Below are 26,877 nucleotides of genomic sequence, written 5' to 3' on the forward strand. Positions count from 1 at the left end.
ATTTAATACTACACTGCACCTCTATACAGGAGAATGTGCTACAGCTTAAGCATATAGAAGACTGCAATGCACTTTAGCACATATTAAACTGAGCTTGAACTTAAGCATCTGTATACAAAGACTGTGCTGCTGCTGCTGCTGCTGCTGTTGATGAACGTATGAATGTGCTACTCCATGAACACATTTAAGACATCAATATTTCTTACTGATATGAATGACTGTGATAGCACCACCTGTGCAGGGACCTTGAGGTGGCAAGCAGACACATTAGACTGACTGACTGAGTTTGGTTTTACGCCGCTTTTAGCGATATTCCAGCAACATCACGACGGGGGACACCAGAAATGGGCTTCACACATTGTACCCATGTGGGGAGTCGAACCCGGTCTTCGGCGTGATGAGCCAACGCTTTGACCACTAGGCTACCCCACCGGCCCCAGACACATTAGAAAATAAGCCATCCTTGCTATGCCTACCTCTGGTTTCAGATCTCGATGCACAACTCCCTTGAGGTGCATGAAGTCTACTGCTCTCACTAACTTCTGCATTATCTCACTGGCTTCCGTCTCTGTGAAACTCTTCTTTTTCCTAATTCGATCCAGTAGTTCCCCTCCTCTGAGTAACTCCATCACAATGTAGGTGTGGAACTGGGCAACACAAGACATCAACACAGTGCTAAAAACATGCAAGAAATACTCGCATCTCCAACAATCGTATGTTCTATTTTACTCAAAATTCAGGCCCTTTACCATGAAAGATGTCTTGTTCCAAAGTGAGTGAGTGAGTCTGTAAATAATTGAGTCTGGACCAGACAATCCAGTGATCAACATCATGAACATCGATCTGTGCAATTGGGAACCGATGATATGTGTCAACCAAGTCAGCGAGCCTGACCACCCGATCCCATTAGTCGCCTCTTCTACAAGCATAGTCGCCTTTTGTGGCAATCATGGGTTGCTGAAGACCTATTCTACCCCGGAACTTCACGGGTTCTTGTTCCAAAGTGTCAATGACATTTAATAGTGCTGGTGATTGCTCACAATATGCATATCGATAATCAGAGGTCACTAATCGATAAATAATCGATTGTAATCGTTAACCCCACCACAAACTCATGTGGGCAAAAATGGGACACAATCAAAGAATTGTGTTAACAAAACAGGCACCAATTTATTCCATGATCAAGACATTCGAGGATACTTTCTGTTGAGATATGTTGAGATATGTTGAGATATGTTGTTTACATTGCATTTTACAAGGAAACGCATCAGTTGCTTATGTCTTGATTTGATAAACATACAATAAGAAACATTCTTTCGAAAGATTAATTTGATGTTGCATTTTTCATAAATATTGATTTTTCTCCCAAGCTTATGCAAGCAATATCAATCACTTGATCGATTATAAAAGCTTATGAAAGTTTAATTAACAGAAATCTGAAACATACTGACTGAGAAAATGCCATTAACTGTAAAAGACAGCACCATCAGAGGATCAGTATGGAGTGAGTGAGTGGGAAATCAAACCCGGGTCTTCGGTGTGACGAGCCAACGCTTTAACCACTAGGCTACCTCACCGGCCCGGATACGTGTGAGACACAAAGCACATGCTAATCATAGTATCTTAGGTCTCAGGGTCTTTTCTACAGACGTAGAATCGCCACTTGACATAAGTAAAAATACCAACGGCCTTTAGCACCTACCTCGTCGTGATACACATCTTGTAACTGCACGATATTTGGATGACCTTGACACATCCTGAGTAACTGGATCTCCCGATGACATTCCACCCGCCGACTGATTATCTTCACCGCGTATTGAATGCTGGTCTGTTTGTGACGACACTTTCTGAAAACATATATAGATAACAGAATGAATACATTAATGGAAAAGATTTACATTCAAGGCCTCAGGAAGTGACAGATTTCTACGCTGATATATTTTACAGATGGTCACTGACCAAGAATATTACAGAACAAAAGGCACTGACAAACAGGAATAATTTTTAATGAGAGAATCATCACATGTAATTTATGACATCTTTCCAAAGATTGACAATGGAAAGTATCCTGCTAGTCACAATTGTTTATTATTGCCCATCACCTGTCGTTTGTTTGTTGTTTAATGCTGCACTCAACAATGTTTCAGCTAAATGACAACAGCCTATATATCATCAGTGACTGACACCAAGAGCATCAATCTACTATTGATATGCATCCACAAAATGAGTGAGGCTGACCACCCTAGTATGGGTTGCTGAAGTCCAAATCTGTTTGTTTTCAACTGACCTGCATATAGAGAAACTCCCATCTCCTAATGGAGGATCTTTTAGGTCAAGGTCATAGTGCTGGAAGAATGGAGAGTTCTGAAAACAATGGACAAAAACTGTTCTCAAACACATTATAAACATGTTAAAAACAGTGAAATACATGCTGTGCAAAAAGTTGTTAAGAGTTCACAAAAGAGTTAGATCTATTACATGACTACCTGTAACAGAAAACTTTTACTTTCAGTGAACAGAAAACAAGTAAGTTGTCAAGCACTTACTTTGGGATGATTAGGACACTGTGGTTGTCAAGCACTTACTTTGGGATGATTAGGAGACTGGTTGTCAAGCACTTACTTTGGGATGAGTAGGACAATGTGGTTGTCAAGCACTTACTTTGGTATGATTGGGACACTGTGTTTGTCAAACACTTACTTTAGGATGATTAGGAGACTGGTTGTCAAGCACTTACTTTGGGATGATTAGGACACTGTGGTTGTCAAGCACTTACTTTGGGATGTCAAGCACTTACTTTAGGATGATTAGGACACTGTGGTTGTCAAGCACTTACTTTAGGATGATTAGGAGACTGTGGTTGTCAAGCACTTACTTTGGGATGATTAGGACAATGTGGTTGTCAAGCACTTACTTTGAGATGATTAGGACAATGTGGTTGTCAAGCACTTACTTTGAGATGACTAGTACAGAGAAGGTTGGACTCATCAGGCTGGTGTTCCCGGGTGGGGTGAAGTAGACTACTGCTGATAGTGTTCTCGGTGAAGATGATGGACGGAGCCACATAGGAATAGCCCTGCAATAACAAACAAACTCTGTAAAACACATGAAACCAAGTAACTTTGACATCAGAATATATATACTGGAAAACAGACAACCAACAAGCATCATCATATCTTATAATAGCCAGATGATATACAACCTTGAGAAGGGTTCGATCACTACGTAATGATATGGTGTATGTCAGGGGCATTGGTGGCGTAGGTATCCTAGAGTTACATCCCTTAGGCATATAAGGATCCTCAGTCAATAACTAGATTTGCTCTGACAACATCTAGGACATGCATCTTGTACACTGTACCAGAATACATGAAGGTTGTCAGGCACACTAACTTTGAGATGACCAGCACAATCAAGGTTGTCAGGCACACTTAACTTTGAGATGACCAGCACAATCATGGTTGTCAGGCACACTTAACTTTGAGATGACCAGCACAATCATGGTTGTCAGGCACACTTAACTTTGAGATGACCAGCACAATCATGGTTGTCAAGCACACTAACTTTGAGATGACCAGCACAATCAAGGTTGTCAGGCACACTAACTTTGAGATGACCAGCACAATCAAGGTTGTCAAGCACACTAACTTTGAGATGACCAGCACAATCAAGGTTGTCAGGCACACTAACTTTGAGATGACCAGCACAATCATGGTTGTCAGGCACACTAACTTTGAGATGACCAGCACAATCAAGGTTGTCAGGCACACTAACTTTGAGATGACCAGCACAATCATGGTTGTCATCACACTAACTTTGAGATGACCAGCACAATCAAGGTTGTCAGGCACACTAACTTTGAGATGACCAGCACAATCAAGGTTGTCAGGCACACTAACTTTGAGATGACCAGCACAATCAAGGTTGTCAGGCACACTAACTTTGAGATGACCAGCACAATCAAGGTTGTCAGGCACACTTAACTTTGAGATGACCAGCACAATCATGGTTGTCAGGCACACTTAACTTTGAGATGACCAGCACAATCATGGTTGTCATCACACTAACTTTGAGATGACCAGCACAATCATGGTTGTCAGGCACACTAACTTTGAGATGACCAGCACAATCATGGTTGTCAGGCACACTAACTTTGAGATGACCAGCACAATCAAGGTTGTCAGGCACACTAACTTTGAGATGACCAGCACAATCAAGGTTGTCAGGCACACTTAACTTTGAGATGACCAGCACAATCATGGTTGTCAGGCACACTTAACTTTGAGATGACCAGCACAATCATGGTTGTCATCACACTAACTTTGAGATGACCAGCACAATCATGGTTGTCAGGCACACTAACTTTGAGATGACCAGCACAATCAAGGTTGTCAGGCACACTAACTTTGAGATGACCAGCACAATCAAGGTTGTCAGGCACACTTAACTTTGAGATGACCAGCACAATCATGGTTGTCAGGCACACTTAACTTTGAGATGACCAGCACAATCATGGTTGTCATCACACTAACTTTGAGATGACCAGCACAATCATGGTTGTCAGGCACACTAACTTTGAGATGACCAGCACAATCAAGGTTGTCAGGCACACTAACTTTGAGATGACCAGCACAATCATGGTTGTCAGGCACACTAACTTTGAGATGACCAGCACAATCAAGGTTGTCAGGCACACTAACTTTGAGATGACCAGCACAATCAAGGTTGTCAGGCACACTTAACTTTGAGATGACCAGCACAATCATGGTTGTCAGGCACACTTAACTTTGAGATGACCAGCACAATCATGGTTGTCAGGCACACTAACTTTGAGATGACCAGCACAATCAAGGTTGTCAGGCACACTAACTTTGAGATGACCAGCACAATCATGGTTGTCAGGCACACTAACTTTGAGATGACCAGCACAATCAAGGTTGTCAGGCACACTTAACTTTGAGATGACCAGCACAATCAAGGTTGTCAGGCACACTAACTTTGAGATGACCAGCACAATCAAGGTTGTCAGGCACACTAACTTTGAGATGACCAGCACAATCAAGGTTGTCAGGCACACTTAACTTTGAGATGACCAGCACAATCATGGTTGTCAGGCACACTAACTTTGAGATGACCAGCACAATCAAGGTTGTCAGGCACACTAACTTTGAGATGACCAGCACAATCATGGTTGTCATCACACTAACTTTGAGATGACCAGCACAATCAAGGTTGTCAGGCACACTAACTTTGAGATGACCAGCACAATCAAGGTTGTCAGGCACACTAACTTTGAGATGACCAGCACAATCAAGGTTGTCAGGCACACTAACTTTGAGATGACCAGCACAATCAAGGTTGTCAGGCACACTTAACTTTGAGATGACCAGCACAATCATGGTTGTCAGGCACACTTAACTTTGAGATGACCAGCACAATCATGGTTGTCATCACACTAACTTTGAGATGACCAGCACAATCATGGTTGTCAGGCACACTAACTTTGAGATGACCAGCACAATCATGGTTGTCAGGCACACTAACTTTGAGATGACCAGCACAATCAAGGTTGTCAGGCACACTAACTTTGAGATGACCAGCACAATCAAGGTTGTCAGGCACACTTAACTTTGAGATGACCAGCACAATCATGGTTGTCAGGCACACTTAACTTTGAGATGACCAGCACAATCATGGTTGTCATCACACTAACTTTGAGATGACCAGCACAATCATGGTTGTCAGGCACACTAACTTTGAGATGACCAGCACAATCAAGGTTGTCAGGCACACTAACTTTGAGATGACCAGCACAATCAAGGTTGTCAGGCACACTTAACTTTGAGATGACCAGCACAATCATGGTTGTCAGGCACACTTAACTTTGAGATGACCAGCACAATCATGGTTGTCATCACACTAACTTTGAGATGACCAGCACAATCATGGTTGTCAGGCACACTAACTTTGAGATGACCAGCACAATCAAGGTTGTCAGGCACACTAACTTTGAGATGACCAGCACAATCATGGTTGTCAGGCACACTAACTTTGAGATGACCAGCACAATCAAGGTTGTCAGGCACACTAACTTTGAGATGACCAGCACAATCAAGGTTGTCAGGCACACTTAACTTTGAGATGACCAGCACAATCATGGTTGTCAGGCACACTTAACTTTGAGATGACCAGCACAATCATGGTTGTCAGGCACACTAACTTTGAGATGACCAGCACAATCAAGGTTGTCAGGCACACTAACTTTGAGATGACCAGCACAATCATGGTTGTCAGGCACACTAACTTTGAGATGACCAGCACAATCAAGGTTGTCAGGCACACTTAACTTTGAGATGACCAGCACAATCAAGGTTGTCAGGCACACTAACTTTGAGATGACCAGCACAATCAAGGTTGTCAGGCACACTAACTTTGAGATGACCAGCACAATCAAGGTTGTCAGGCACACTTAACTTTGAGATGACCAGCACAATCATGGTTGTCAGGCACACTTAACTTTGAGATGACCAGCACAATCATGGTTGTCAGGCACACTTAACTTTGAGATGACCAGCACAATCAAGGTTGTCAGGCACACTAACTTTGAGATGACCAGCACAATCAAGGTTGTCAGGCACACTTAACTTTGAGATGACCAGCACAATCAAGGTTGTCAGGCACACTTAACTTTGAGATGACCAGCACAATCAAGGTTGTCAGGCACACTAACTTTGAGATGACCAGCACAATCATGGTTGTCAGGCACACTTAACTTTGAGATGACCAGCACAATCAAGGTTGTCAGGCACACTAACTTTGAGATGACCAGCACAATCAAGGTTGTCAGGCACACTTAACTTTGAGATGACCAGCACAATCATGGTTGTCAGGCACACTTAACTTTGAGATGACCAGCACAATCATGGTTGTCATCACACTAACTTTGAGATGACCAGCACAATCAAGGTTGTCAGGCACACTAACTTTGAGATGACCAGCACAATCATGGTTGTCAGGCACACTAACTTTGAGATGACCAGCACAATCATGGTTGTCAAGCACTTACTTTGATATGACTAGTATGCTCCAATCCTATGCAATTCAGTTACATAGCTGATAACATATATCATAATGTTACATGACTCTTTTCCCTCACTCACTCAATGCATGTGCATGATCTCACCTTGAACAGTTTCTCCCCGTTCATGGGAACAATGGCCGGGGAGTCTGCAGCCTGCATCGCGGTGAACTCTTCCGAGAAGTTGCTCACATCCAGCTCATGCCGAATTTTGGGCACAAATGGTGCTGGAACTTTCTTCCGTGACAGATCTTGCCAGTTCAGGCCCTGACAAGTACCAGATAAAACTGTATACATCATGGAACCAAAGAGTAACACTTAAGCAGCATAAAACAACACTCACTCACTCACTCTTGTTAGCAATTCTCTGACCATCAAGGCCCAGTTGCTGTTATAGGTACGCTGATTTCTCATCATGTAAATACATACGTTTAACTAAGTGTCAAAAAGACAGGAAGGTCCCTGAATCAGACGAGTGAGAGAGTCAGTTTAGTTTTACGCCGTACTCAGCAATATTTTAGCTACATGGCGGTGGTCTGTAAATAATCGAGTCTGGACCAGACCATCCAGTGATCAACATTATGAGCATCGATCTGTGCAATTGTGATACGATGACACGTCAACTAAGTCAGCCAGTCTGACCACCCGATCCCATTAGTCGCCTCTTACGACAACCATGGGTTACCAAAGATCAATTCTAACTCGGATCTCCATGGGTTCTTAATCAAACCGAGATTATGTAAATGTTTCACACAAAGAATTGTCATCTTCATATATTACTTAAAATCGCCAATGAAGCATACAACTTTATCGATGACAACTGCTTGCTTATTGCATAGAGTGACGTTTCTGTGTAGATTCTTACATCATTATCAAGCTAAAAGTTGTACGTTCCATTATTGACTCACCAACTTCTAGAATGCTGTTCAAACAGTTGAAATCACTGGTTTATTTTAACTTGAGCACACATTTCTTGATTGTCTATTTACATAATATCCCTAAGTTACCGAGTTGAAAAATCCCTCTAGTGGACCTGTGAGATTCGGCAAGTTTGTTAGTTTCTTTACAAATTTCTTGTACAGTTCACTGGGCATGACAACAGCATGTATGATACTAAAAGTTTTGAAAATAATCATAAAAGTACAGTTACAATTGTATTCAAGCATCAAAACTTGTTGAGGAGTACATTCAATTTTGTTCAATATTGTTCTTTTCAATAATATGCTCATCAACATTAGTTATATCCCATAATACCATTAGAAAATATTCTTCAGAAATACTATTTGGCTCGATACATGAGATGTTAATGTATCTCCTTTCATGCTATGATAATATAATTGATCATACAATATTTGTGGCCAAAACCAAATAGCACTGTAAAATATGTCGAAGCTGAATTCACAGGAAGGATTTTCTTTAGAAATAACTCTACATCTACTAGACTTGGGAAGTTTGTTCTCACCTTGAAAAAAGGATGTTTCTTGATAGCATCAGCCCCATTAGAGCCGAGTCGTTTCAAAGGATCCTTTGTCAACAATCGTAGAATGAACTCCTTGGCTTCCGATGAGAAATCACTCGGAATTGGAGGGTTGCACTTTAATATTCTCCTGACAAAATACATTAGACAAATGTACAACAAATAAAAAACAAATTTAAAATTATATGCTGATATGTTCAGAGTGAGTGAGTGAGTTAATATTTAACGTCACATCGGCAATATCTCAGCCATATCGTGACGAAAACAATTTATACAATAAAAAGTGAAAACATTTTGAAGATTAAAACCTGTCGACGAGGGACAGTAAAAATACTACATGATATGTTCAGAAAATGTGGCAAACTATAAAATACACATTAATCACTGAACTAATGTGAACACAAAGACATTGAATCCCGTGGTGATTATGTATGGTCCACTTACTTTGATATTTCAGACTGTGAGTTCTTCTCTCCATCCACTGTGAAGGGGGATGCCCCGGTGAGCAGCTCATATGTCAGGACACCCAGGGACCACCAGTCTACAGCCTGGGAACAGACACATACATGAGTAAATACATGTACTGACACCAGGTGTTCCAGTCTATACAGTACCCTACAGCCTGGGGACATGTATACAGACAGGTAAATACATGTACTGACACCAGGTGTTCCAGTCTATACAGTACCCTACAGCCTAGGAACACGTATAGACAGGTAAATAATGTACTGACACCAGGTGTCCCAGTCTATACAGTACCCTACAGCCTAGGAACACGTATACAGACAGGTAAATACATGTACAGACACCAGGTGTTCCAGTCTATACAGTACCCTACAGCCTAGGAACACGTATACATACAGGTAAATACATGTACAGACACCAGGTGTTCCAGTAGGTCCAGTACTATTCAGCCTGGAAACAAACATAGACAAGTAAATACATGTACAGACACCAGGTGTTCCAGTCAATACATTACCCTACAGCATGGGAACAGACACATACAGACAGGTAAATACATGTACACACACCAGGTGTTCCAGTCAATACAGTACTCTGGTCACAGGTGAGGCTCTCACTTAGATAATCTGAGATCAAGAGATCTGAATCACACAGTAACATTGTATTACAACCATATGTCATACAGTTAAATATAAGGGAACCAACCAGTGTCACACAATAATAACATCCAGGAACTAGTGTCACACAGCAATACTAATTATGAGCTGAGGTACATTGTAATAACAACCAGGAACCAGTGGTACATGGTAATAACCAGGAACCAGTCTAACAGTAATAACAAAACATGAGGTAGTGTTATGCAGTAATATCAACCAGGAGTTTGTCTTACACAGTAATAACCAGCAAAACAATCAGGAACCAGTGTATCACAGTAATTACAAACATGAGGTAGTGTTATGCAGTAATATCAACCAGGAGTTTGTCTTACACAGTAATTACCAGCAAAACAATCAGGAACCAGTGTATCACAGTAATAACAAAACAAGAGGTAGTGTTATGCAGTAATATCAACCAGGAGTTTGTCTTACACAGTAATAACCAGTAAAACAACCAGGAACCAGTGTATCACAGTAATAACAAAACATGAGGTAGTGTTATGCAGTAATATCAACCAGGAGTTTGTCTTACACAGTAATAACCAGCAAAACAATCAGGAACCAGTGTATCACAGTAATAACAAAACATGAGGTAGTGTTATGCAGTAATATCAACCAGGAGTTTGTCTTACACAGTAATAACCAGCAAAACAATCAGGAACCAGTGTATCACAGTAATAACAAAACATGAGGTAGTGTTATGCAGTAATATCAACCAGGAGTTTGTCTTACACAGTAATAACCAGCAAAACAATCAGGAACCAGTGTATCACAGTAATAACAAAACATGAGGTAGTGTTATGCAGTAATATCAACCAGGAGTTTGTCTTACACAGTAATAACATCCACCAACCAGTGATAGACAGTAATAACAACTCACAATAATTGTCACACAATGGATACTTCCAAGAACCAGTGCTACACAGTAACAACATCCAGGAACTAGTGGTACATTTTAATACACAATCATGAGTTGTTGCTATGAAATGTAACAAGCTGGAACCAGTGTTACACAGTATAACAATCATGAGATAGTGTTACGCAGCATAACAAAGTGGAAGGGGTGTTACACAATGTAACAACCTGGAGCCTGTGTTACACAGTATAAAAAATATGAGCTAGTGTCATGCAATATGGAACCTGTTACAAAGTCCAAACTTGTAACCAGTGTTACACAGCAGGCCAACTAGCCAGTGTTCAAAACTATCAACTCACAAAATCATGGCCAGATCTTCCTTGAACGACCTCAGGTGCCATGTATTCAATTGTCCCGCAGAACGAGTATGCTCGATGAGTCTGTTTGGGAAGAAATCAGCATTTAACACACAACATCTTGTTAATAACAACATTGAAATACACCATTCACAACACATCAACAACATTATTTACCATGAGATAACACATCCTGCACATGAACAACAATATAACTACACCATTTAACCAGAGATGCCACCCCTAATTTAGCCCAATTAGTACTTATGCCAAAAACTGATGCAAAAATTTGTACTTTTTGGCCAAAATTAGTATTGACTTTTCCAAAGAATTTTAATATTTAATAAAGAATAAATAGATATTCTAAGAACTTGTTATTAATATTGTGCTCAACTAAATCAGTAGTAAATATCCACATATAGCTTGATAATGAATAAAATGTTTGAAATTTACTGTGTATGGTATGTATGCAATTTCATAATTAATTTTATTATTCTAAAAACAAAATCGTACAGTTTTACTGCTATCTTAGTCGCGTATTTTGTGTTGTTTTTTCCTAATGAATACAATAAAATCGTATGGGTTGGCATCTCTGATTTCACACACAAATACAGCAATATTTCTTCTTGTCGTGGGTAACGCCAGCTTGCTTGTTTACTGTCAACTGAGAATGAATCTGCCACAGACTGAAAGATAGTGAGTGAGTGAGTGAGTGAGTGTATAATTGAACTGCAATATTCTAAGCTTATCCAGGATCAGGTACCTACAATGGACTTCATGTCATGTACTCCTGAAGGAAATCAAAAACACACTATGCTGCCTAAGACAGAAAGACATGTAAGGAGGCAAACTCACAGCATCGCTAGCGAGGAACTCCTTGCTGAGTCCGAAGTCTGTCAGGATGATATGTCCATGGGAGTCCAGCAGGATGTTCTCCAGCTTGATGTCCCGGTAGATAATGCCCAGCTGGAACACCAACATTAAACATTGTACACTTGGGATGCCACGATACATCGACTGACTGACTGACTGAGTTTAGTTTTACGCCGCTTTTAGCAATATTCCAGCAATATCACGGCGGGGGACACCAGAAATGGTACGATACATCGAAATGTCCATACTTTTTCTAAGACAATACAATTATCAATAAGTTCAAAACTGTATCGATATTTAGTTTTGAAAGCACTGGTTTAAATATGTTTATGCAACATTTACATTTTGCAATTGTATCATGTTTTTTTATGTTGTGAGAGTTAAACATGATACAATTGCAAAATGTAAACGATACACAAATATATTTAAACCGATACTTTCAAAACTAAATATCAATATAGTTTTGAACAGATCGATAATTGTATCATCTTAGAAAAAGTATCGATGCATCGTGGCATCCCTAGATCATATAAGTATGTACAAGCACTCTCCGCATCCTCACTGCCTACACTTCCACTTGACAACACTGCAGCATTCAGACACCCCATGAATGTTAAGTGGTGGTTAATGTAACAGTTACTGATAACAGCAATGATCTAATGCATGATGTATGATCTTGTCTCTTGAGGCAAATGAGTCTTAAGTGTTTTGCGATTCCCGTGCCACACATGACACCAGCTCATACAACCAGATCAACCTTTCTGATCCTATTGTTAATCAATGATAAAGTACAGCAGCCACACAGTCGTAGCTTCTAGAACTACACGAGGACCAGGTCCCCCGTGTGTTATTAGTGAAGTCCAACCCAACCCTCAATCACCTTGTGAAGGGTCTCCAGGGCTAAGACGATCTCTCCAATATAGATTCTAACTTCAGACTCTCTGAAGTGTTCCTTCTGGTAGAGGTGTGTGAACATCTCACCTCCGCCAACGTAGTCTGCCATGAAAAAAGAGGACATATTACTAATCCTATCTCTAGTGATGAAATACATTTTACTGCTTGTATTTAACACCAAACTCAGCAATATTTCAGCTACATGACAGTGACCTGTAAATACTCGAGTGTGGTCCAGTGGTTGATATGGTGAGCAATTATCCATGATATCAGGGTACAATTACATGAAGTCAAGGAAATCACCAAGCTCGACCACTGACAACACGTTCGTTTGTCGTTTAACGCCGCACTCAGCAATATTCCAGCTATATGACAGTGACCTGTAAATACTCGAGTGTGGTCCAATGGTTGATTTGGTGAGCAATTATCCATGATATCAGGGTACAATTACATGAAGTCAAGGAAATCACCAAGCTCGACCACTGACAACACGTTCGTTTGTCGTTTAACGCCGCACTCAGCAATATTCCAGCTATATGACAGTGACCTGTAAATACTCGAGTGTGGTCCAGTGGTTGATATGGTGAGCAATTATCCATGATATCAGGGTACAATTACGTGAAGTAAAAAAAATCACCAAGCTCGACCACTGACAACACGATCGTCTGTCGTTTAACGCCGCACTCAGCAATATTCCAGCTACATGACAGTGACCTGTAAATACTCGAGTGTGGTCCAGTGGTTGATATGGTGAGCAATTATCCATGATATCTGGGTACAATTACATGAAGTCAAGGAAATCACCAAGCTCGACCACTGACAACACGATCGTTTGTTGTTTAACGCCGCACTCAGCAATATTCCAGCTAAATGTTTCAGTGAATGGTATCATCTGGTTATACACTGCAATGGCTGCAATAAGTCACCATAGTGATGGTATAAGTGATGGTATAACTGATGGTATAAGTGATGGCAAAGTGATGGCAAAGTGATGGCCTGGCTGCATGATCACTTAATATAAGCTGGTCTTGATCAATACACGCCACCTTCATTGGTAGGATCACTGACAACCTTGACAATGAGAAGGCTACCAGTCACATCTGTGAGAGACATTGATCATTTTGGGACAGAGTATTATATTGTCAGTTAAGCTGTGAACAGGAGGTGACCCTTGGCGAATAAATCTTACTGTGGTTTCTTAGAGCAGGCCACACAAGGGTCAGTGACAATAGGACGTTTTTTCAGCTAGATCAACTTTGAAGAAGTGAGAGTTGCGTATCGCTTGCTTGATAACAGCATCTACACCAAAACATCTATTGCAAGAAAGAGGTTGTCTATCCATAAACATTGTACCTCTTCATCAGAGCAGTTTCTATATGTCACTTGAAAATATTGAAGTGTGAGTGAATGAGTTTGGTTTTACGTCGCTTTTAGCAATATTCCAGCAATATCATGGAGGGGGACACCAGAAATGGGCTTCACACATTGTACCCATGTGGGGAATCAAACCTGGGTCTTTGGCATGACAAACGAATGCTTTAACCACTAGACTACCCACTGCCCCAAAGATACTGAAGAAGTGTGTTTACCCAGAATCAGATGGAGCTTGGCATCGGTCTGGAAGGCATAATGGAGTGTGACCAGGAAGGGCGACTGTCGGATGGCCTCGAGAACTTGTCTCTCGGTCTTTGTGTGTTCTGTTGTCTTCGTCTTCTGCACTATGCTGGCCTTTTTTAAAACCTTCATGGCATACAGCTTCTTGTCATCTGAACCGCCGACTTTACGCACCAGGAACACCTTTCCGTAAGCTGCAGAAACACAACAAAAAGTCCAATTGCAACATTCAACTGTTTGCTGTCTTATCCCAGTCATCACTGATCTAGCCATATCACATCAACATGTCATCACAACAAACCTGGCCACACAGAACTGGTAGTGATTGATGTAATCAGCAATGTCCGATGTTGCTAGATTAGGTTGGTTGGTTTGTTGTTTAACTCCGCCCTCAGCAATATTCCAGCTATATCGCGACGGTCTGTTAATAACCGAGTCTGCACCAGACAATCCAGTGATCAACAGCATGAGCATCAATCTTTGCAATTGGGATACGATGACATGCGTTAGCAAGCCTGACCACCCGATCTCATTAGTCGCCTCTTACGACAAGCATGGGTTAATAAAGACCAATTCTAACCTGGATCTTCACTGGTACACACTTCACAGGTCTGCTGCATAAGGGCCACAGCAATCACTGAGCTGGGCAAACCGATCTAATTAAGTCACTTATTCAATCAAACAATAATGCCAATGGGCTGGTAACATTTACAGCAAGCTGTGTGGCACAAAAACAGCAATCACGTAAGATTTTATGGAACAAAAAAATAGCAAAAATGTTTTCTCTCACCTCCAGTTCCTAAAACTTTCAGCAATTCGAAGTCCTCCATTCCAACCCTCTCCTTCCCACTGCCAGTCATGTTCACTGAAAGAGGAATAGATTAACTTATAAAATTACCATTGCTACATTAATCAACAAAAAAGTTCCTGGGGGAATAGCATCACACAAATTCACAACAGTTATTACCATGATTAGCACCAAACGGTTTCCTAAGAGCTGTGCTCAGCTGAGAACTATACCACAACTATTACTGAAAAATACCAAAACGTGCTGATGAGAAATGACAACAGATCTTAAGCATTGAACATTACAGCTAATGGTCCAACACAAGAATCTGAAATGATGTATTTGCACCAGTTACATAAACTGGGCATCATTCATATGCCATGGTTTCTCAGGAAAAGCAATCAAATATGATCCCAATGAACCGATCCGGCTTGCTAGCCATTTAAAATAAAAAGCTATCAGTTGATAAAACCATTGTATCATGTAGAATTGTATCCTTCCCAGGGGTGGAAATAACTTTAAAATTGCTAGTGTACTCTGGTACAGTGGCACATGTGAAATCACTTGCCCTGAATTTTTTTCCACTATACCGGCTGTTTTCTTGTTGAATTTTTAAAATAAACAACATAATTAACATTGGAAAGTCAACTGGACACCGGTACAGTGTGATATACAAATTTGCTTGCCCGACAGAAAAAAACACTGGACTCGGACGTCAGGCAATGGGTTATTTCCACCCCTGCTTCCTTCCACTCAGATCCTCCCCATCCACATCAACACTTGTTGGTCCATATCTATATATAGCAAAGTATAGAGGCAAGTCAATCATCACCACAATCCCAGGCTTTGAGGACTGATTGCTGACTGTATAAAGTGTGTCATGCTGATGAAACATTAATATGACTTACTTCTGTCTCTAAATTAACACTGGTCAGTAGAAGGCAGTGTGTATAGGTTGACCTTTACTGACAAGAGACAAGGATTTCTTTGATCCAGGCAGAATGAGCTTTTGGTTGGACATACAACGAAACTACATACAGATACAACCATCTTCGATCAAATCATCTGCATTAATATTTCCAAGCCTGGCAGACAGTGAAATAAAAAGGTATGACTGAAGTGTTAGTAATTATGACTGAAATCTAGTGTTACTGTTAATTTCTATTAACACAAGATTCAAGACTAGTTTGTGATTCTAGGAAGTGGTAAGGGACTCAACGATCACACAGCAGGTAGACATGAATAGCTAAGCAGCATGTATGATGTACTGAACATGAACTTGGTGGCCCTAACGGTTAATAGGTTGGTGCACTCACTGAAGTGCATAAAGGCTGATATTTAGTTGTTATTTTGTTTAATTGTTGGTGTTATTTCTAAACCTTCTGTATTTGTCAGTGCATGCTGCCGATGATTACACAGATTACTGCATAAATAATCTACTTTTGGAAACCCCTGGAGATCCGGCCAACCCATGCTTGTCATAAGAGGTGACTCAAAGGATTGGGTGGTCAGCCTCGCTACTTGGTTGACACAAGTCATCGTATCCCAATTGCGTAGATTGATGCTCATACTGTTGATTGCTGGATTGTCTGTTCCAGACTTGATTGTTTACAGACTGCCGCCACATAGCTAGAATAGTGGGGAGTGCGGTGCTGTGTTGAACGACAAACAAAACTACATATGAACATCTTAAAGAAACAGTGCTGCATGACGAGGCAGAATAATACCATGCCTTCCTTGTAGTGCAGCCAGTGTTGTCTGCATGTTGACAGCCCACTAAACATTACATGGTTATCCATTACTTCATTTGGCAGATGGCTTAAGACAAGTCATTTATTAACACAATAAATCAAACATATACAAGTGGTAACATGAGGCAGCAAAATATGGTAACAGATATGTGGTGTAAACTTGGGTGGAAGTTCAGTTTCAGAGTTTCAGGCCTATAATCAATGACAGTGTTTGCACATTATCCATGTGCACACACATATATGGTGCTCATGGGAAAGGTGAGGTGAGGTGAAATTGGGTTTTACGTTGTGCTTGAGAATATTTCGCTCATATGACGACGTGCATGCGTGTGTATGTGTATGTGTGGCTGCTTGTACTAGCCCAGACTTAAGCTGGTTTTATAGCGCTAGCCCACTGAGATACCATGCCGCAGTGAAGCACGAATACCCCAATCAGACACATTATACTGACTCCGAGCCGACCAGTCCTTGATGTACCCATTAATGCCGAGCGCCAGGCAGGGACCAGCAAGTACCATATTTTAACGTCTTTTGGTAGGACGGGCGGACGGGCGGACCATATTTTAACGTCTTTTGGTAGTCCGGGCGGACGCTCTAACCACTACACCACGGAGGCGGTCGCTGATGGGAAAGGCAGTCTGTGACTAACGTGTGGTCCGACTCGTAAAAGTTCTTTTGGGTTAGTACGTATTGCAAGTTTTGCAAATTCATACAGGGTTTTACCTCGACTCACAAACATGGGGGTCCAGGGGACCTCTAATTATTAGTCTTAAGGGTCCTTGCAGGCAATATGAGGGTCAAGTGAAGTAACGGTGAAGAGAACTGAATGTTTTGATAATTTCTTTAGAGCCTGGAATGAATCATTGATCATGTGGACTGATGGATGAAATGATGCAGGTAACTGCTCTGAAAGAAACAACCCAACACTTAGTAAAGTCACAGATGTATTGTGGGTACAGTGTATAATATTGTGCGTCCCTATGGATGCAGTGAATTATTCTTCTGTGTCCATTCTCTACATTTGTGTGTACTGGACGCACATTTGCACATCGCGTAAAACTTTTTCATACATTCACATTTGGATCTACTGAACATGATTTCAGGAGACCAGTTCAGATAGAAGTGATTTGAGTTTGAGTTCAAGTATTTTCGAACGGTATTCCAGTTATATTACGGCGAGTCAGCTTAAAATGTGAGTAAAGCCAGAAGTAATGCAAGTTTCAGATGTTGACAACTTTGGTGAAACTCACCAGCGTGGGCATATGCTGACATACCTAGAAACATTAACAGGGCAAACAGGGCAAACAATGATTCCATCACACAATGCTAGGGTTCTAGTGTGGCCATGGCCGCATTGTGGATAGCGAATTGCAGTGCCTCAGACAACTAGGACTTTGGTCCACCAATTTGGTCCAAAAGGCTCTAGAGTTGTGGACACAGATAGCTGAAGTGACTGCAGAAATTCTGACACATAGAAACCAAATTGTGTGACGTTAAACTATATTTTCAGTCTGTTTGCATGGAGGTTTTACTTTGAACACAGGTCTGGGAAATGGCTGATGCTGCATTATACAATATTCACTCACTCACTCACTCACTCACTATAATGAAGCATATCAGTGACACATCTGTACACCACACTGCTGTAGTGCTGTTTAATTATTTGCGCAAATATAAATTTATTCATTTATTCAACAAATAGACCAAAAAATCTCTTCAAACCGCTGTCTGCTTGATTTCAAATTAAAACATGGACCACATGTGACATATCGACACATCTGTTACTGTGTTAAGGCAGATTGTGTTCATATCACTTCGCTGCTTGCTAATATATATAGATTAATGACTGTACCACATAAGAAGACAGAAGTACTTCAGCCAGTGTTAAACCAAACAGTGACAACTGGCACATTACTTTTTGAAAAGTGTGCCAACAATATTTGAAAGTCAAAGTGTGTCAAGTTGACGATTAGGTGGGTGAAATGGGGTCTAACTTTGAATTCGAGATTTGGCACTTCTATATAACAACATGCATGCATGGATGCATGTGCCAGTGTGAACTAGTGCTGGTTTAATAGTGTTGAGACGTCACGCTGCAGTTTAACAGGACTCCGAGCTGCCATGTCCTTGTTTCATTTTATCCCCTTATTTTCAAGCAACAAGTACCATCCTTGAACATCTTTTTGTACAGAAGAACCGATGACCGTCTGCTCTCTGGGAGGACACTTTACACTATTGGTGGCCCGATTAGTTGAAATATTCGAAGATTGGTCACAATGACTAAACGACCAGGCAATCGATCATGTTTTCTCATAACCAAACACAAACAATTTGGGAACACTTGTTTGCATTAACAACATTTTTCACAAGGTTGGTTTTCGTTACATTTCATAAGCACTACAAGCTCGTTTCTTGTCATGATGGAATTTATCTTAAAGACTCCAGGAAATTTATGTTCCTAACATACTAGTCATCCTTTAAGTTGTGAAATTTGTAATGCATTTTATGCAATTTTCAAAGAAAAAACCCTGAAAGAACTACATATTTTTTCTATATTTTTTGTGCATTAACAAACATAACCAAGAGAATTTGATAAATGACGCTAACCAATTATTTTCAATTATTGATCGGTTGTAATGAACCAATCATCAATTGTGAGATTATAACCAATTCCCAACACTACTTCACACATTCTTGTTCTAACCAATCAACATTTCTCACTGCAGCAACTGATGCTGAAGACATCATGAACTATGTTAATTTACATATAGTCTACACGTTCTAAGGTACATCTAGCACCAAAAATATACTCACAGAACCCAATAAGGTAACACATGAAAGTGAAAGTGTTCCTTTATTTATTTCCAGAATTTCACTCACAGTGAAATACATACCTTGCGAAGAAACCTGGTAAAGAATAAAGGAACACTTGTACTTTCAGTGTTCCCTTATTCGTTTCCATGAGTATATTTTTGTAAAACAAATTGTAATTGATGCAACTTTTAACTCAGAGTTCGGAAATACTGGTCCTAACACTAATCAGACACAAATTTTGTGTTTTTCAAAAACCCATTGTGATCATTGGGGCATGCCTCATCTGCACAAACAGCAGTAAAGTGAACCAGTATGAAAGGTAACCAGTTAAAAAAATTGTTTAACCAATGAAATATATCATACGCTTTTGTAAAAATAGGCATAAAGCTAATCTGGAAATTAATAGCAGATATGTACATTAACTATCTATTTCTGTGACTCTTGTCATTGAAAAAAAATGGCACTTAAAAAATTTATAGCCTATTGAAGTATTGCAACTGCATAATCATATATACTCATGGAAACAAATAAGGGAACACATGAAAGTACAAGTGTTCCTTTATTCTTTACCAGGTTTATTCACAAAGGTTGTATTGCACTGTGAGTGAAATTCTGGAAATAAATAAAGGAACACTTGTACTTTCGTGTGTTGCAATATTTGTTATTATGAATATAATATGCAATATCCACACAGATAGGCATTTCAGTGTTCATTGTTTAAATAATGGTAGATCTTGTCAATATGAAGACACGCTACCTCAACAATCTGTTTCTCTTTCTGGTGGCCATTGTGCAGCATTAATGACCATATTGTCACGAATAATAGTGCAGCTTATTCAGCTTAATAAACTTAATATCTGATCACAATCATGGGAAATTAATCAAATCACATTACAATACTTATGATCAACAATTTTCCGTGATTCATACAAAAAATAGTAAATGAATAAAAACAGTCGGATAAGAAGTGTTAATTTTCATGATATCTGATACAGATATGAAACATTCATTCACTTCAAATCTAATTCTAATTCCCCAATCAGAACAATCTGTGAATTAATCTGTAAAACAGAAACACCAATGTTTTCTGTTAAGGGACCGTTAATAATTTATGGCTAGGGGGGGGGGTGGGGGGGGTTGTGTGTGGGTGTTTGGTGATGATTTTTATGGAGAAGCATGTACAATGTGAATCCCCCCCCTAAAATTTATGTACAAAATAAGTGAACCCCCCTGCGCGTCATGTACAAAATCAATGACCCCCCTCCCTTCCCATAATTTCTAAGCATAATTTTAAACATATTTTTATGAACAAAATTGATGACCCCCCTTAGTACGTGTGTACAAAATTGATGACCCCCCTAGCTCGCCAGAACAATATGGGTGACCCCCCTTAAAATCACCACCACCACCACCACCACCAGCCATAAATTAAGAACGGTCCCTAATGTATATGAAATGAAAATATGTTGGTTGACAAATTAGAAACTATTCATAATTAACTTCTGAATGAAGATCTCAGGCCAAATCTATTTTCAATACTGACCACCTTTTATCACTATCTGCATCACCCATATTGAATAACATTGCACAACAGAAATACATTTCTTGAACATACTGACATCTCAATTCACAAATACATGTTTCCATTTCAAAGTCAAATCACTGAAAACAAGGAGAGTCTGACCATACAAAAGTAAAACAAATTTGAGATCAGAGTTGGTCAAAGATAGGTCACACGTCATATGACTGCTGACCGTTGTCCAGATACCAGAAGTTGATACAGGTAACCACTCTCCTTGTGCAATAACATGAATAGCATTCAAATGAACGTGAGACCAGGCGTATATTACCTGAATTATCTGTTGCTCCATTAATTAAGAGTCCACATGGGTGTCTATACGGAAAGAAACTGCAGGCCACCATTGCACCAGCCTGTCACATCTCAGTGTTAGCTATTCTGCGCCCCTGGGCTATTAATAGCTCATTCTGTTTCTGGTGATTGCCAGGCTATAAATAGACACAAGCCACCAACATAACTGTCCCAACAGCTTGGTCCAGCTTATTTATATTGACAAGTTGAAAACTTGCTCCAGCTAAGTCATGAATATTCATTTACGGCTACTATCTGTTTCTGTTTGCTGATTTCCTGACGTGTCTGCTGTGTGGAAAGCAGGGAATAGCAGTTCCTGCATTACCTGGGCTACTATTTATAATGCTGAGCTGGGTTGACAGCACCCGGTATAGATCCTGTATAGATCTACACAGGTTAACCTCAGCTCTAGCTGGCTGATACAACATTATGAAACATCTTTCACAGATGGTATTCCCAGTGACTTCTTTACAGTTGTACGGAGAAGACTGTAAAAATCCCCTTAAGACCCCTTTTGGTTTCATTGTTATCATTTAAAGGAAGATATTTTTCACCTGATTAAGGCTTCTGTAAAGAATTAGAAATGTCTGACAGATTGTGTATTTCATATTACTGTTAGTGTTTTTGTTAATTTTTGTTGCGATGCCAACATAACAAAAGCTTCAGTTTGTCTGTGAGATACCAATGGTAGCAATCCGTGTGATATCACTCCATATGATATCAGTGTTAGTTTGTCTATATGATACCAATGGTAGCAATCCGTGTGATATCACTCCACATGATATCAGTGTTTGTTTGTCTATATGATATCAACAGCAGCAATCCATGTGATATCACTCCACATGATATCAGTGTTAGTTTGTCTATATGATACCAATGGTAGCAATCCGTGTGATATCACTCCACATGATATCAGTGTTGGTTTGTCTATATGATACCAATGGTAGCAATCCATGTGATATCACTCCATATGATATCAGTGTTAGTTTGTCTATATGATACCAATGGTAGCAATCCGTGTGATATCACTCCACATGATATCAGTGTTAGTTTATCTATATGATATCAACAGCAGCAATCCGTGTGATATTACTCCACATGATATCAGTGTTAGTTTATCTATATGATACCAATGGTAGCAATCCGTGTGATATCACTCCACATGATATCAGCATGAGTCTATGATATCAACAGCAGCAATCCGTGTGATATTACTCCACATTATATCAGTGTTAGTTTATCTATATGATACCAATGGTAGCAATCCGTGTGATATCACTCCACATGATATCCGTGTTAGTCTATATGATATCAACAGCAGCAATCCATGATAGTTTATCCGTATTTCATCAGTGATTTTGTACTCAGTTATATGATGCCAGCAATAATATATCCATGACGACACTGTCCATTTTGTTATTTCCAGCCAAGTGCCAGACTTAAATCATCATGGTTAACTCAGCTACTTGCTAAATCTCCAAAACTCCTGGAAATAAATAATATATAAACGGCCTGATAAATAAACTGCTTTCTATGCAGCCAGCATGCCCTTGGATGTGTCCTATATCCTCATTCAAAGTGCGGTATTGACTGAAGCATATTAAGTAAGCTGATTACTTATCATAGTACATAAATGGGCTATAAAATGTACTGCTGCATGAAACTCACCCTACTGCCAATGACCTTTGGCAGGAGCACATCATACCATATCATACAGCGATATACTGTTAGTTGTACAATATGACACTGTCTAGTGACTGACTGACTGACTGAGTTTGGTTTTACGCCGCTTTTAGCAATATTCCAGCAACATCACGGCGGGGTACACCAGAAATGGGTTTCACACATTGTACCCATGTGGGGATTCGAACCCGGGTCTTCGCAGACGAGCCAACGCTTTAACCACTAGGCTACCCCACCGACCCCCACTGTCTAGTGAATCACCAGTTAATACTTGAATCAACACAAAAAGAAAATCATATGATACTGGAAAAGGGAATGGCAGCTGTACTGGCCATTTTGTTTGTGATGGAACAACTTCTGATCTGCTGTAAGAATCTACCCATGGCAAGGGAGTTAAAAGGCTGTAGAAGTCCAGTTTCGACCTTTACAGAACTAGGATGTAATTTCTTGGCTTGATCTTATATATCCCTCCTATTGGCCAATGAGATTCCACCTTTCAGATCACTCAAAATTTGCTGTAAACAAAACAGCAATGCCCAGTCAAGCAAATCTCATTGATCTTCAAGATCTTATTGTAACAAAAACAGGTTTCACCTTGCAGAGTGCACCATAATTCCAGTATCGTTTGGCAAGGGGACAACTGGATTTGCTATAGAAGAATGTGCTGGAAGTCACAGAGAATCCTCCAGGAAATGACTGTCCCCAGCATTATTGTAACTATGTAAGGCCCTGAACGAATTTGCTTTGTAACAGCTTAGTATTGTTGAGGTGATGTGATCTCTGTGTCTGACTGTGCTTTAGCATTGTTGCTGAGATAGGAACAGTGTGTCTGACTGTGCTTTAGCATTGTTGCTGAAATAGTACAAGTGTGTGTGACTGTGCTTTAGCATTGTTGCTGAGATAAGAACAGGTGTGTGTTTTAACATTGTTGCTGAGATAGGAACAATGTGTGACTGTGCTTTAGCATTGTTGCTGAGATAGCACAAGTGTGTGTGACTGCTTTAGCATTGTTGCTGAGATAAGAACAGTGTGTGTGACTGTGCTTTAGCATTGTTGCTGAGATAAGAACAGTGTGTCTGACTGTGCTCTAGCATTGTTGCTGAGATAAGAACAGTGTGTCTGACTGTGCTTTAGCATTGTTGCTGAGATAGCACAAGTGTGTGTGACTGCTTTAGCATTGTTGCTGAGATAAGAACAGTGTGTCTGACTGTGCTTTAGCATTGTTGCTGAGATGGGAACAGTGTTTGTGTTTTAGCATTGTTGCTGAGATAGGAACAGTGCATCTGATTGTGTTTTAGCATTGTTGCTGAGATGGGAACAGAGCATCTGATAGTGTTTTAGCATTGTTGAAGAGATGGGAACAGTGAGCCTGATTGTGTTTTAGCATTGTTGAAGAGATGGGAATAGTGCATCTGATTGTGTTTTAGCATTGTTGCTGAAATGGGAACAGTGTTTGTGTTTTAGCATTGTTGCTGAGATGGGAACAGTGCATCTGATTGTGTTTTAGCATTGTTGCTGAGATGGGAACAGTGCGCCTGATTGTGTTTTAGCATTGTTGCTGAGATAGGAACAGTGCATCTGATTGTGTGTTAGCATTGTTGCTGAGATGGGAACAGAGCATCTGATTGTGTTTTAGCATTGTTGAAGAGATGGGAACAGTGAGCCTGATTGTGTTTTAGCATTGTTGAAGAGATGGGAATAGTGCATCTGATTGTGTTTTAGCATTGTTGCTGAAATGGGAACAGTGTTTGTGTTTTAGCATTGTTGCTGAGATGGGAACAGTGCATCTGATTGTGTTTTAGCATTGTTGAAGAGATGGGAACAGTGCCTGATTGTGTTTTAGCATTGTTGCTGAGATGGGAACAGTGCATCTGATTGTGTTTTAGCATTGTTGCTGAGATGGGAACAGTGCCTGATTGTGTTTTAGCATTGTTGAAGAGATGGGAAAAGTGCGCCTGATTGTGTTTTAGCATTGTTGAAGAGATGGGAACAGTGCGTCTGATTGTGTTTTAGCATTGTTGCTGAGATGGGAACAGTGCATCTGATTGTGTTTTAGCATTGTTGAAGAGATGGGAACAGTGCGCCTGATTGTGTTTTAGCATTGTTGCTGAGATGGGAACAGTGCATCTGATTGTGTTTTAGCATTGTTGAAGAGATGGGAATAGTGCATCTGATTGTGTTTTAGCATTGTTTCTGAAATGGGAACAGTGTGTGTGTTTTAGCATTGTTGCTGAGATGGGAACAGTGCATCTGATTGTGTTTTAGCATTGTTGAAGAGATGGGAATAGTGCATCTGATTGTGTTTTAGCATTGTTTCTGAAATGGGAACAGTGTGTGTGTTTTAGCATTGTTGCTGAGATGGGAACAGTGCATCTGATTGTGTTTTAGCATTGTTGCTGAGATGGGAACAGTGCATCTGATTGTGTTTTAGCATTGTTGAAGAGATGGGAACAGTGCGTCTGATTGTGTTTTAGCATTGTTTCTGAAATGGGAACAGTGTGTGTGTTTTAGCATTGTTGCTGAGATGGGAACAGTGCATCTGATTGTGTTTTAGCATTGTTGCTGAGATGGGAACAGTGTATCTGATTGTGTTTTCGCATTGTTGAAGAGATGGGAATAGTGCATCTGATTGTGTTTTAGCATTGTTTCTGAAATGGGAACAGTGTGTGTGTTTTAGCATTGTTGCTGAGATGGGAACAGTGCATCTGGTTTAGTATTTTTGCAGAGATGTGATCTGTATGTCTGACCGTAGCTTTGCATTGTTCAAGAGATGTGAACTAAATCAGTCAATAGAAATACAACATTAAAATATTTCAGTCTACAAGAAACTGAACTATATATTTCAACTAGTTCACCCAAGACATCAACAGTCATGCAGTGTGTGGACAAGTCAGACTTGTGTATGTTTCCAGTGATATTTCTGTATGTGTGGATCTAGTTTCACTATGAAATCCTCCGTAGAACAAAGAGTGGGTTGTGCAGATGGTGTTCAAGCTGGCTGATCAATAGCTGCAACCAGCCAAGGTACCCTACTGCACTGACTTCTAGATCAGTGGATGTATGTCAGGGACAAGAGTGAATTTACTGCCCTATTTATTGGCACTGCTGCAGAGTATGTAGGTCACTTGTACATTCTCCACCAGTGATCTTGTTAAACACCAGGGTTGCTGACATAGTGACGAGAACTACTGATAGATGGACGGATGGATGGATGCATGTCGCTTGATATCAAACAGGAAAGAAAGCGGATGTCAGCATGGCTGTTTATTGACAGCAATGAACTGTCTGAAGGATTGGACAAATATATAATACGGCCATTAACACAGTTTGACATTAACAGACAGTCGCGACTGCTGATGAGAATATACATCAAAAGAAAAAGAAGACAAAAAGATTTGCACATTTTTCTATGACATACATGTTTTTCTTTTCATTTGCAAGCTCTGAAATATTTCATTGACACTCTAAACTTTCATAACCTGCTTGACCCTAGCCTGTCTCAGTCTCTGAACTGCATTATTTTCCCTTCCACCCAGCCCATTCTTCTATGCTAAAGCCGTTAATGAAGCAAGTCTAGATTTATTCAGGTTATGGATCTCCCATCTCAGAGATGCTCCTTTTCAACTTAATAGGAATTTTTTGTTTCAATCACAAGTATATATAATTACATTATAATTATTCATACAGATTAAGTGTTAGTCTAACT

The 26,877-nt window shown here is 40.1% G+C and overlaps 1 protein-coding gene across 1 annotated transcript in view; it reads right to left on the reverse strand.

The window, feature by feature from the left end:
• LOC124292003 (ribosomal protein S6 kinase alpha-5-like) overlaps positions 1 to 26,877 on the reverse strand; it is a 55,408-nt gene that overhangs the window by 3,947 nt on the left and 24,584 nt on the right. The window contains exons 2-13 of the mRNA XM_046729076.1: positions 15,057 to 15,131; positions 14,242 to 14,460; positions 12,639 to 12,754; positions 11,741 to 11,851; positions 10,889 to 10,969; positions 9,000 to 9,103; positions 8,541 to 8,685; positions 7,184 to 7,345; positions 2,954 to 3,076; positions 2,288 to 2,364; positions 1,703 to 1,847; positions 477 to 647 (exon numbers count right to left, since the gene is read on the reverse strand). Of these exons, the coding sequence (XP_046585032.1) occupies positions 477 to 647; positions 1,703 to 1,847; positions 2,288 to 2,364; positions 2,954 to 3,076; positions 7,184 to 7,345; positions 8,541 to 8,685; positions 9,000 to 9,103; positions 10,889 to 10,969; positions 11,741 to 11,851; positions 12,639 to 12,754; positions 14,242 to 14,460; positions 15,057 to 15,131 (1,529 nt within the window). The remainder of the gene's footprint in view (positions 1 to 476; positions 648 to 1,702; positions 1,848 to 2,287; positions 2,365 to 2,953; positions 3,077 to 7,183; positions 7,346 to 8,540; positions 8,686 to 8,999; positions 9,104 to 10,888; positions 10,970 to 11,740; positions 11,852 to 12,638; positions 12,755 to 14,241; positions 14,461 to 15,056; positions 15,132 to 26,877) is intronic.

This window comes from Haliotis rubra, unplaced genomic scaffold, assembly GCF_003918875.1.
Source record: "Haliotis rubra isolate DU_JTF1 unplaced genomic scaffold, ASM391887v1 Scf504, whole genome shotgun sequence".
NCBI classification, from domain to species: domain Eukaryota; kingdom Metazoa; phylum Mollusca; class Gastropoda; order Lepetellida; family Haliotidae; genus Haliotis; species Haliotis rubra.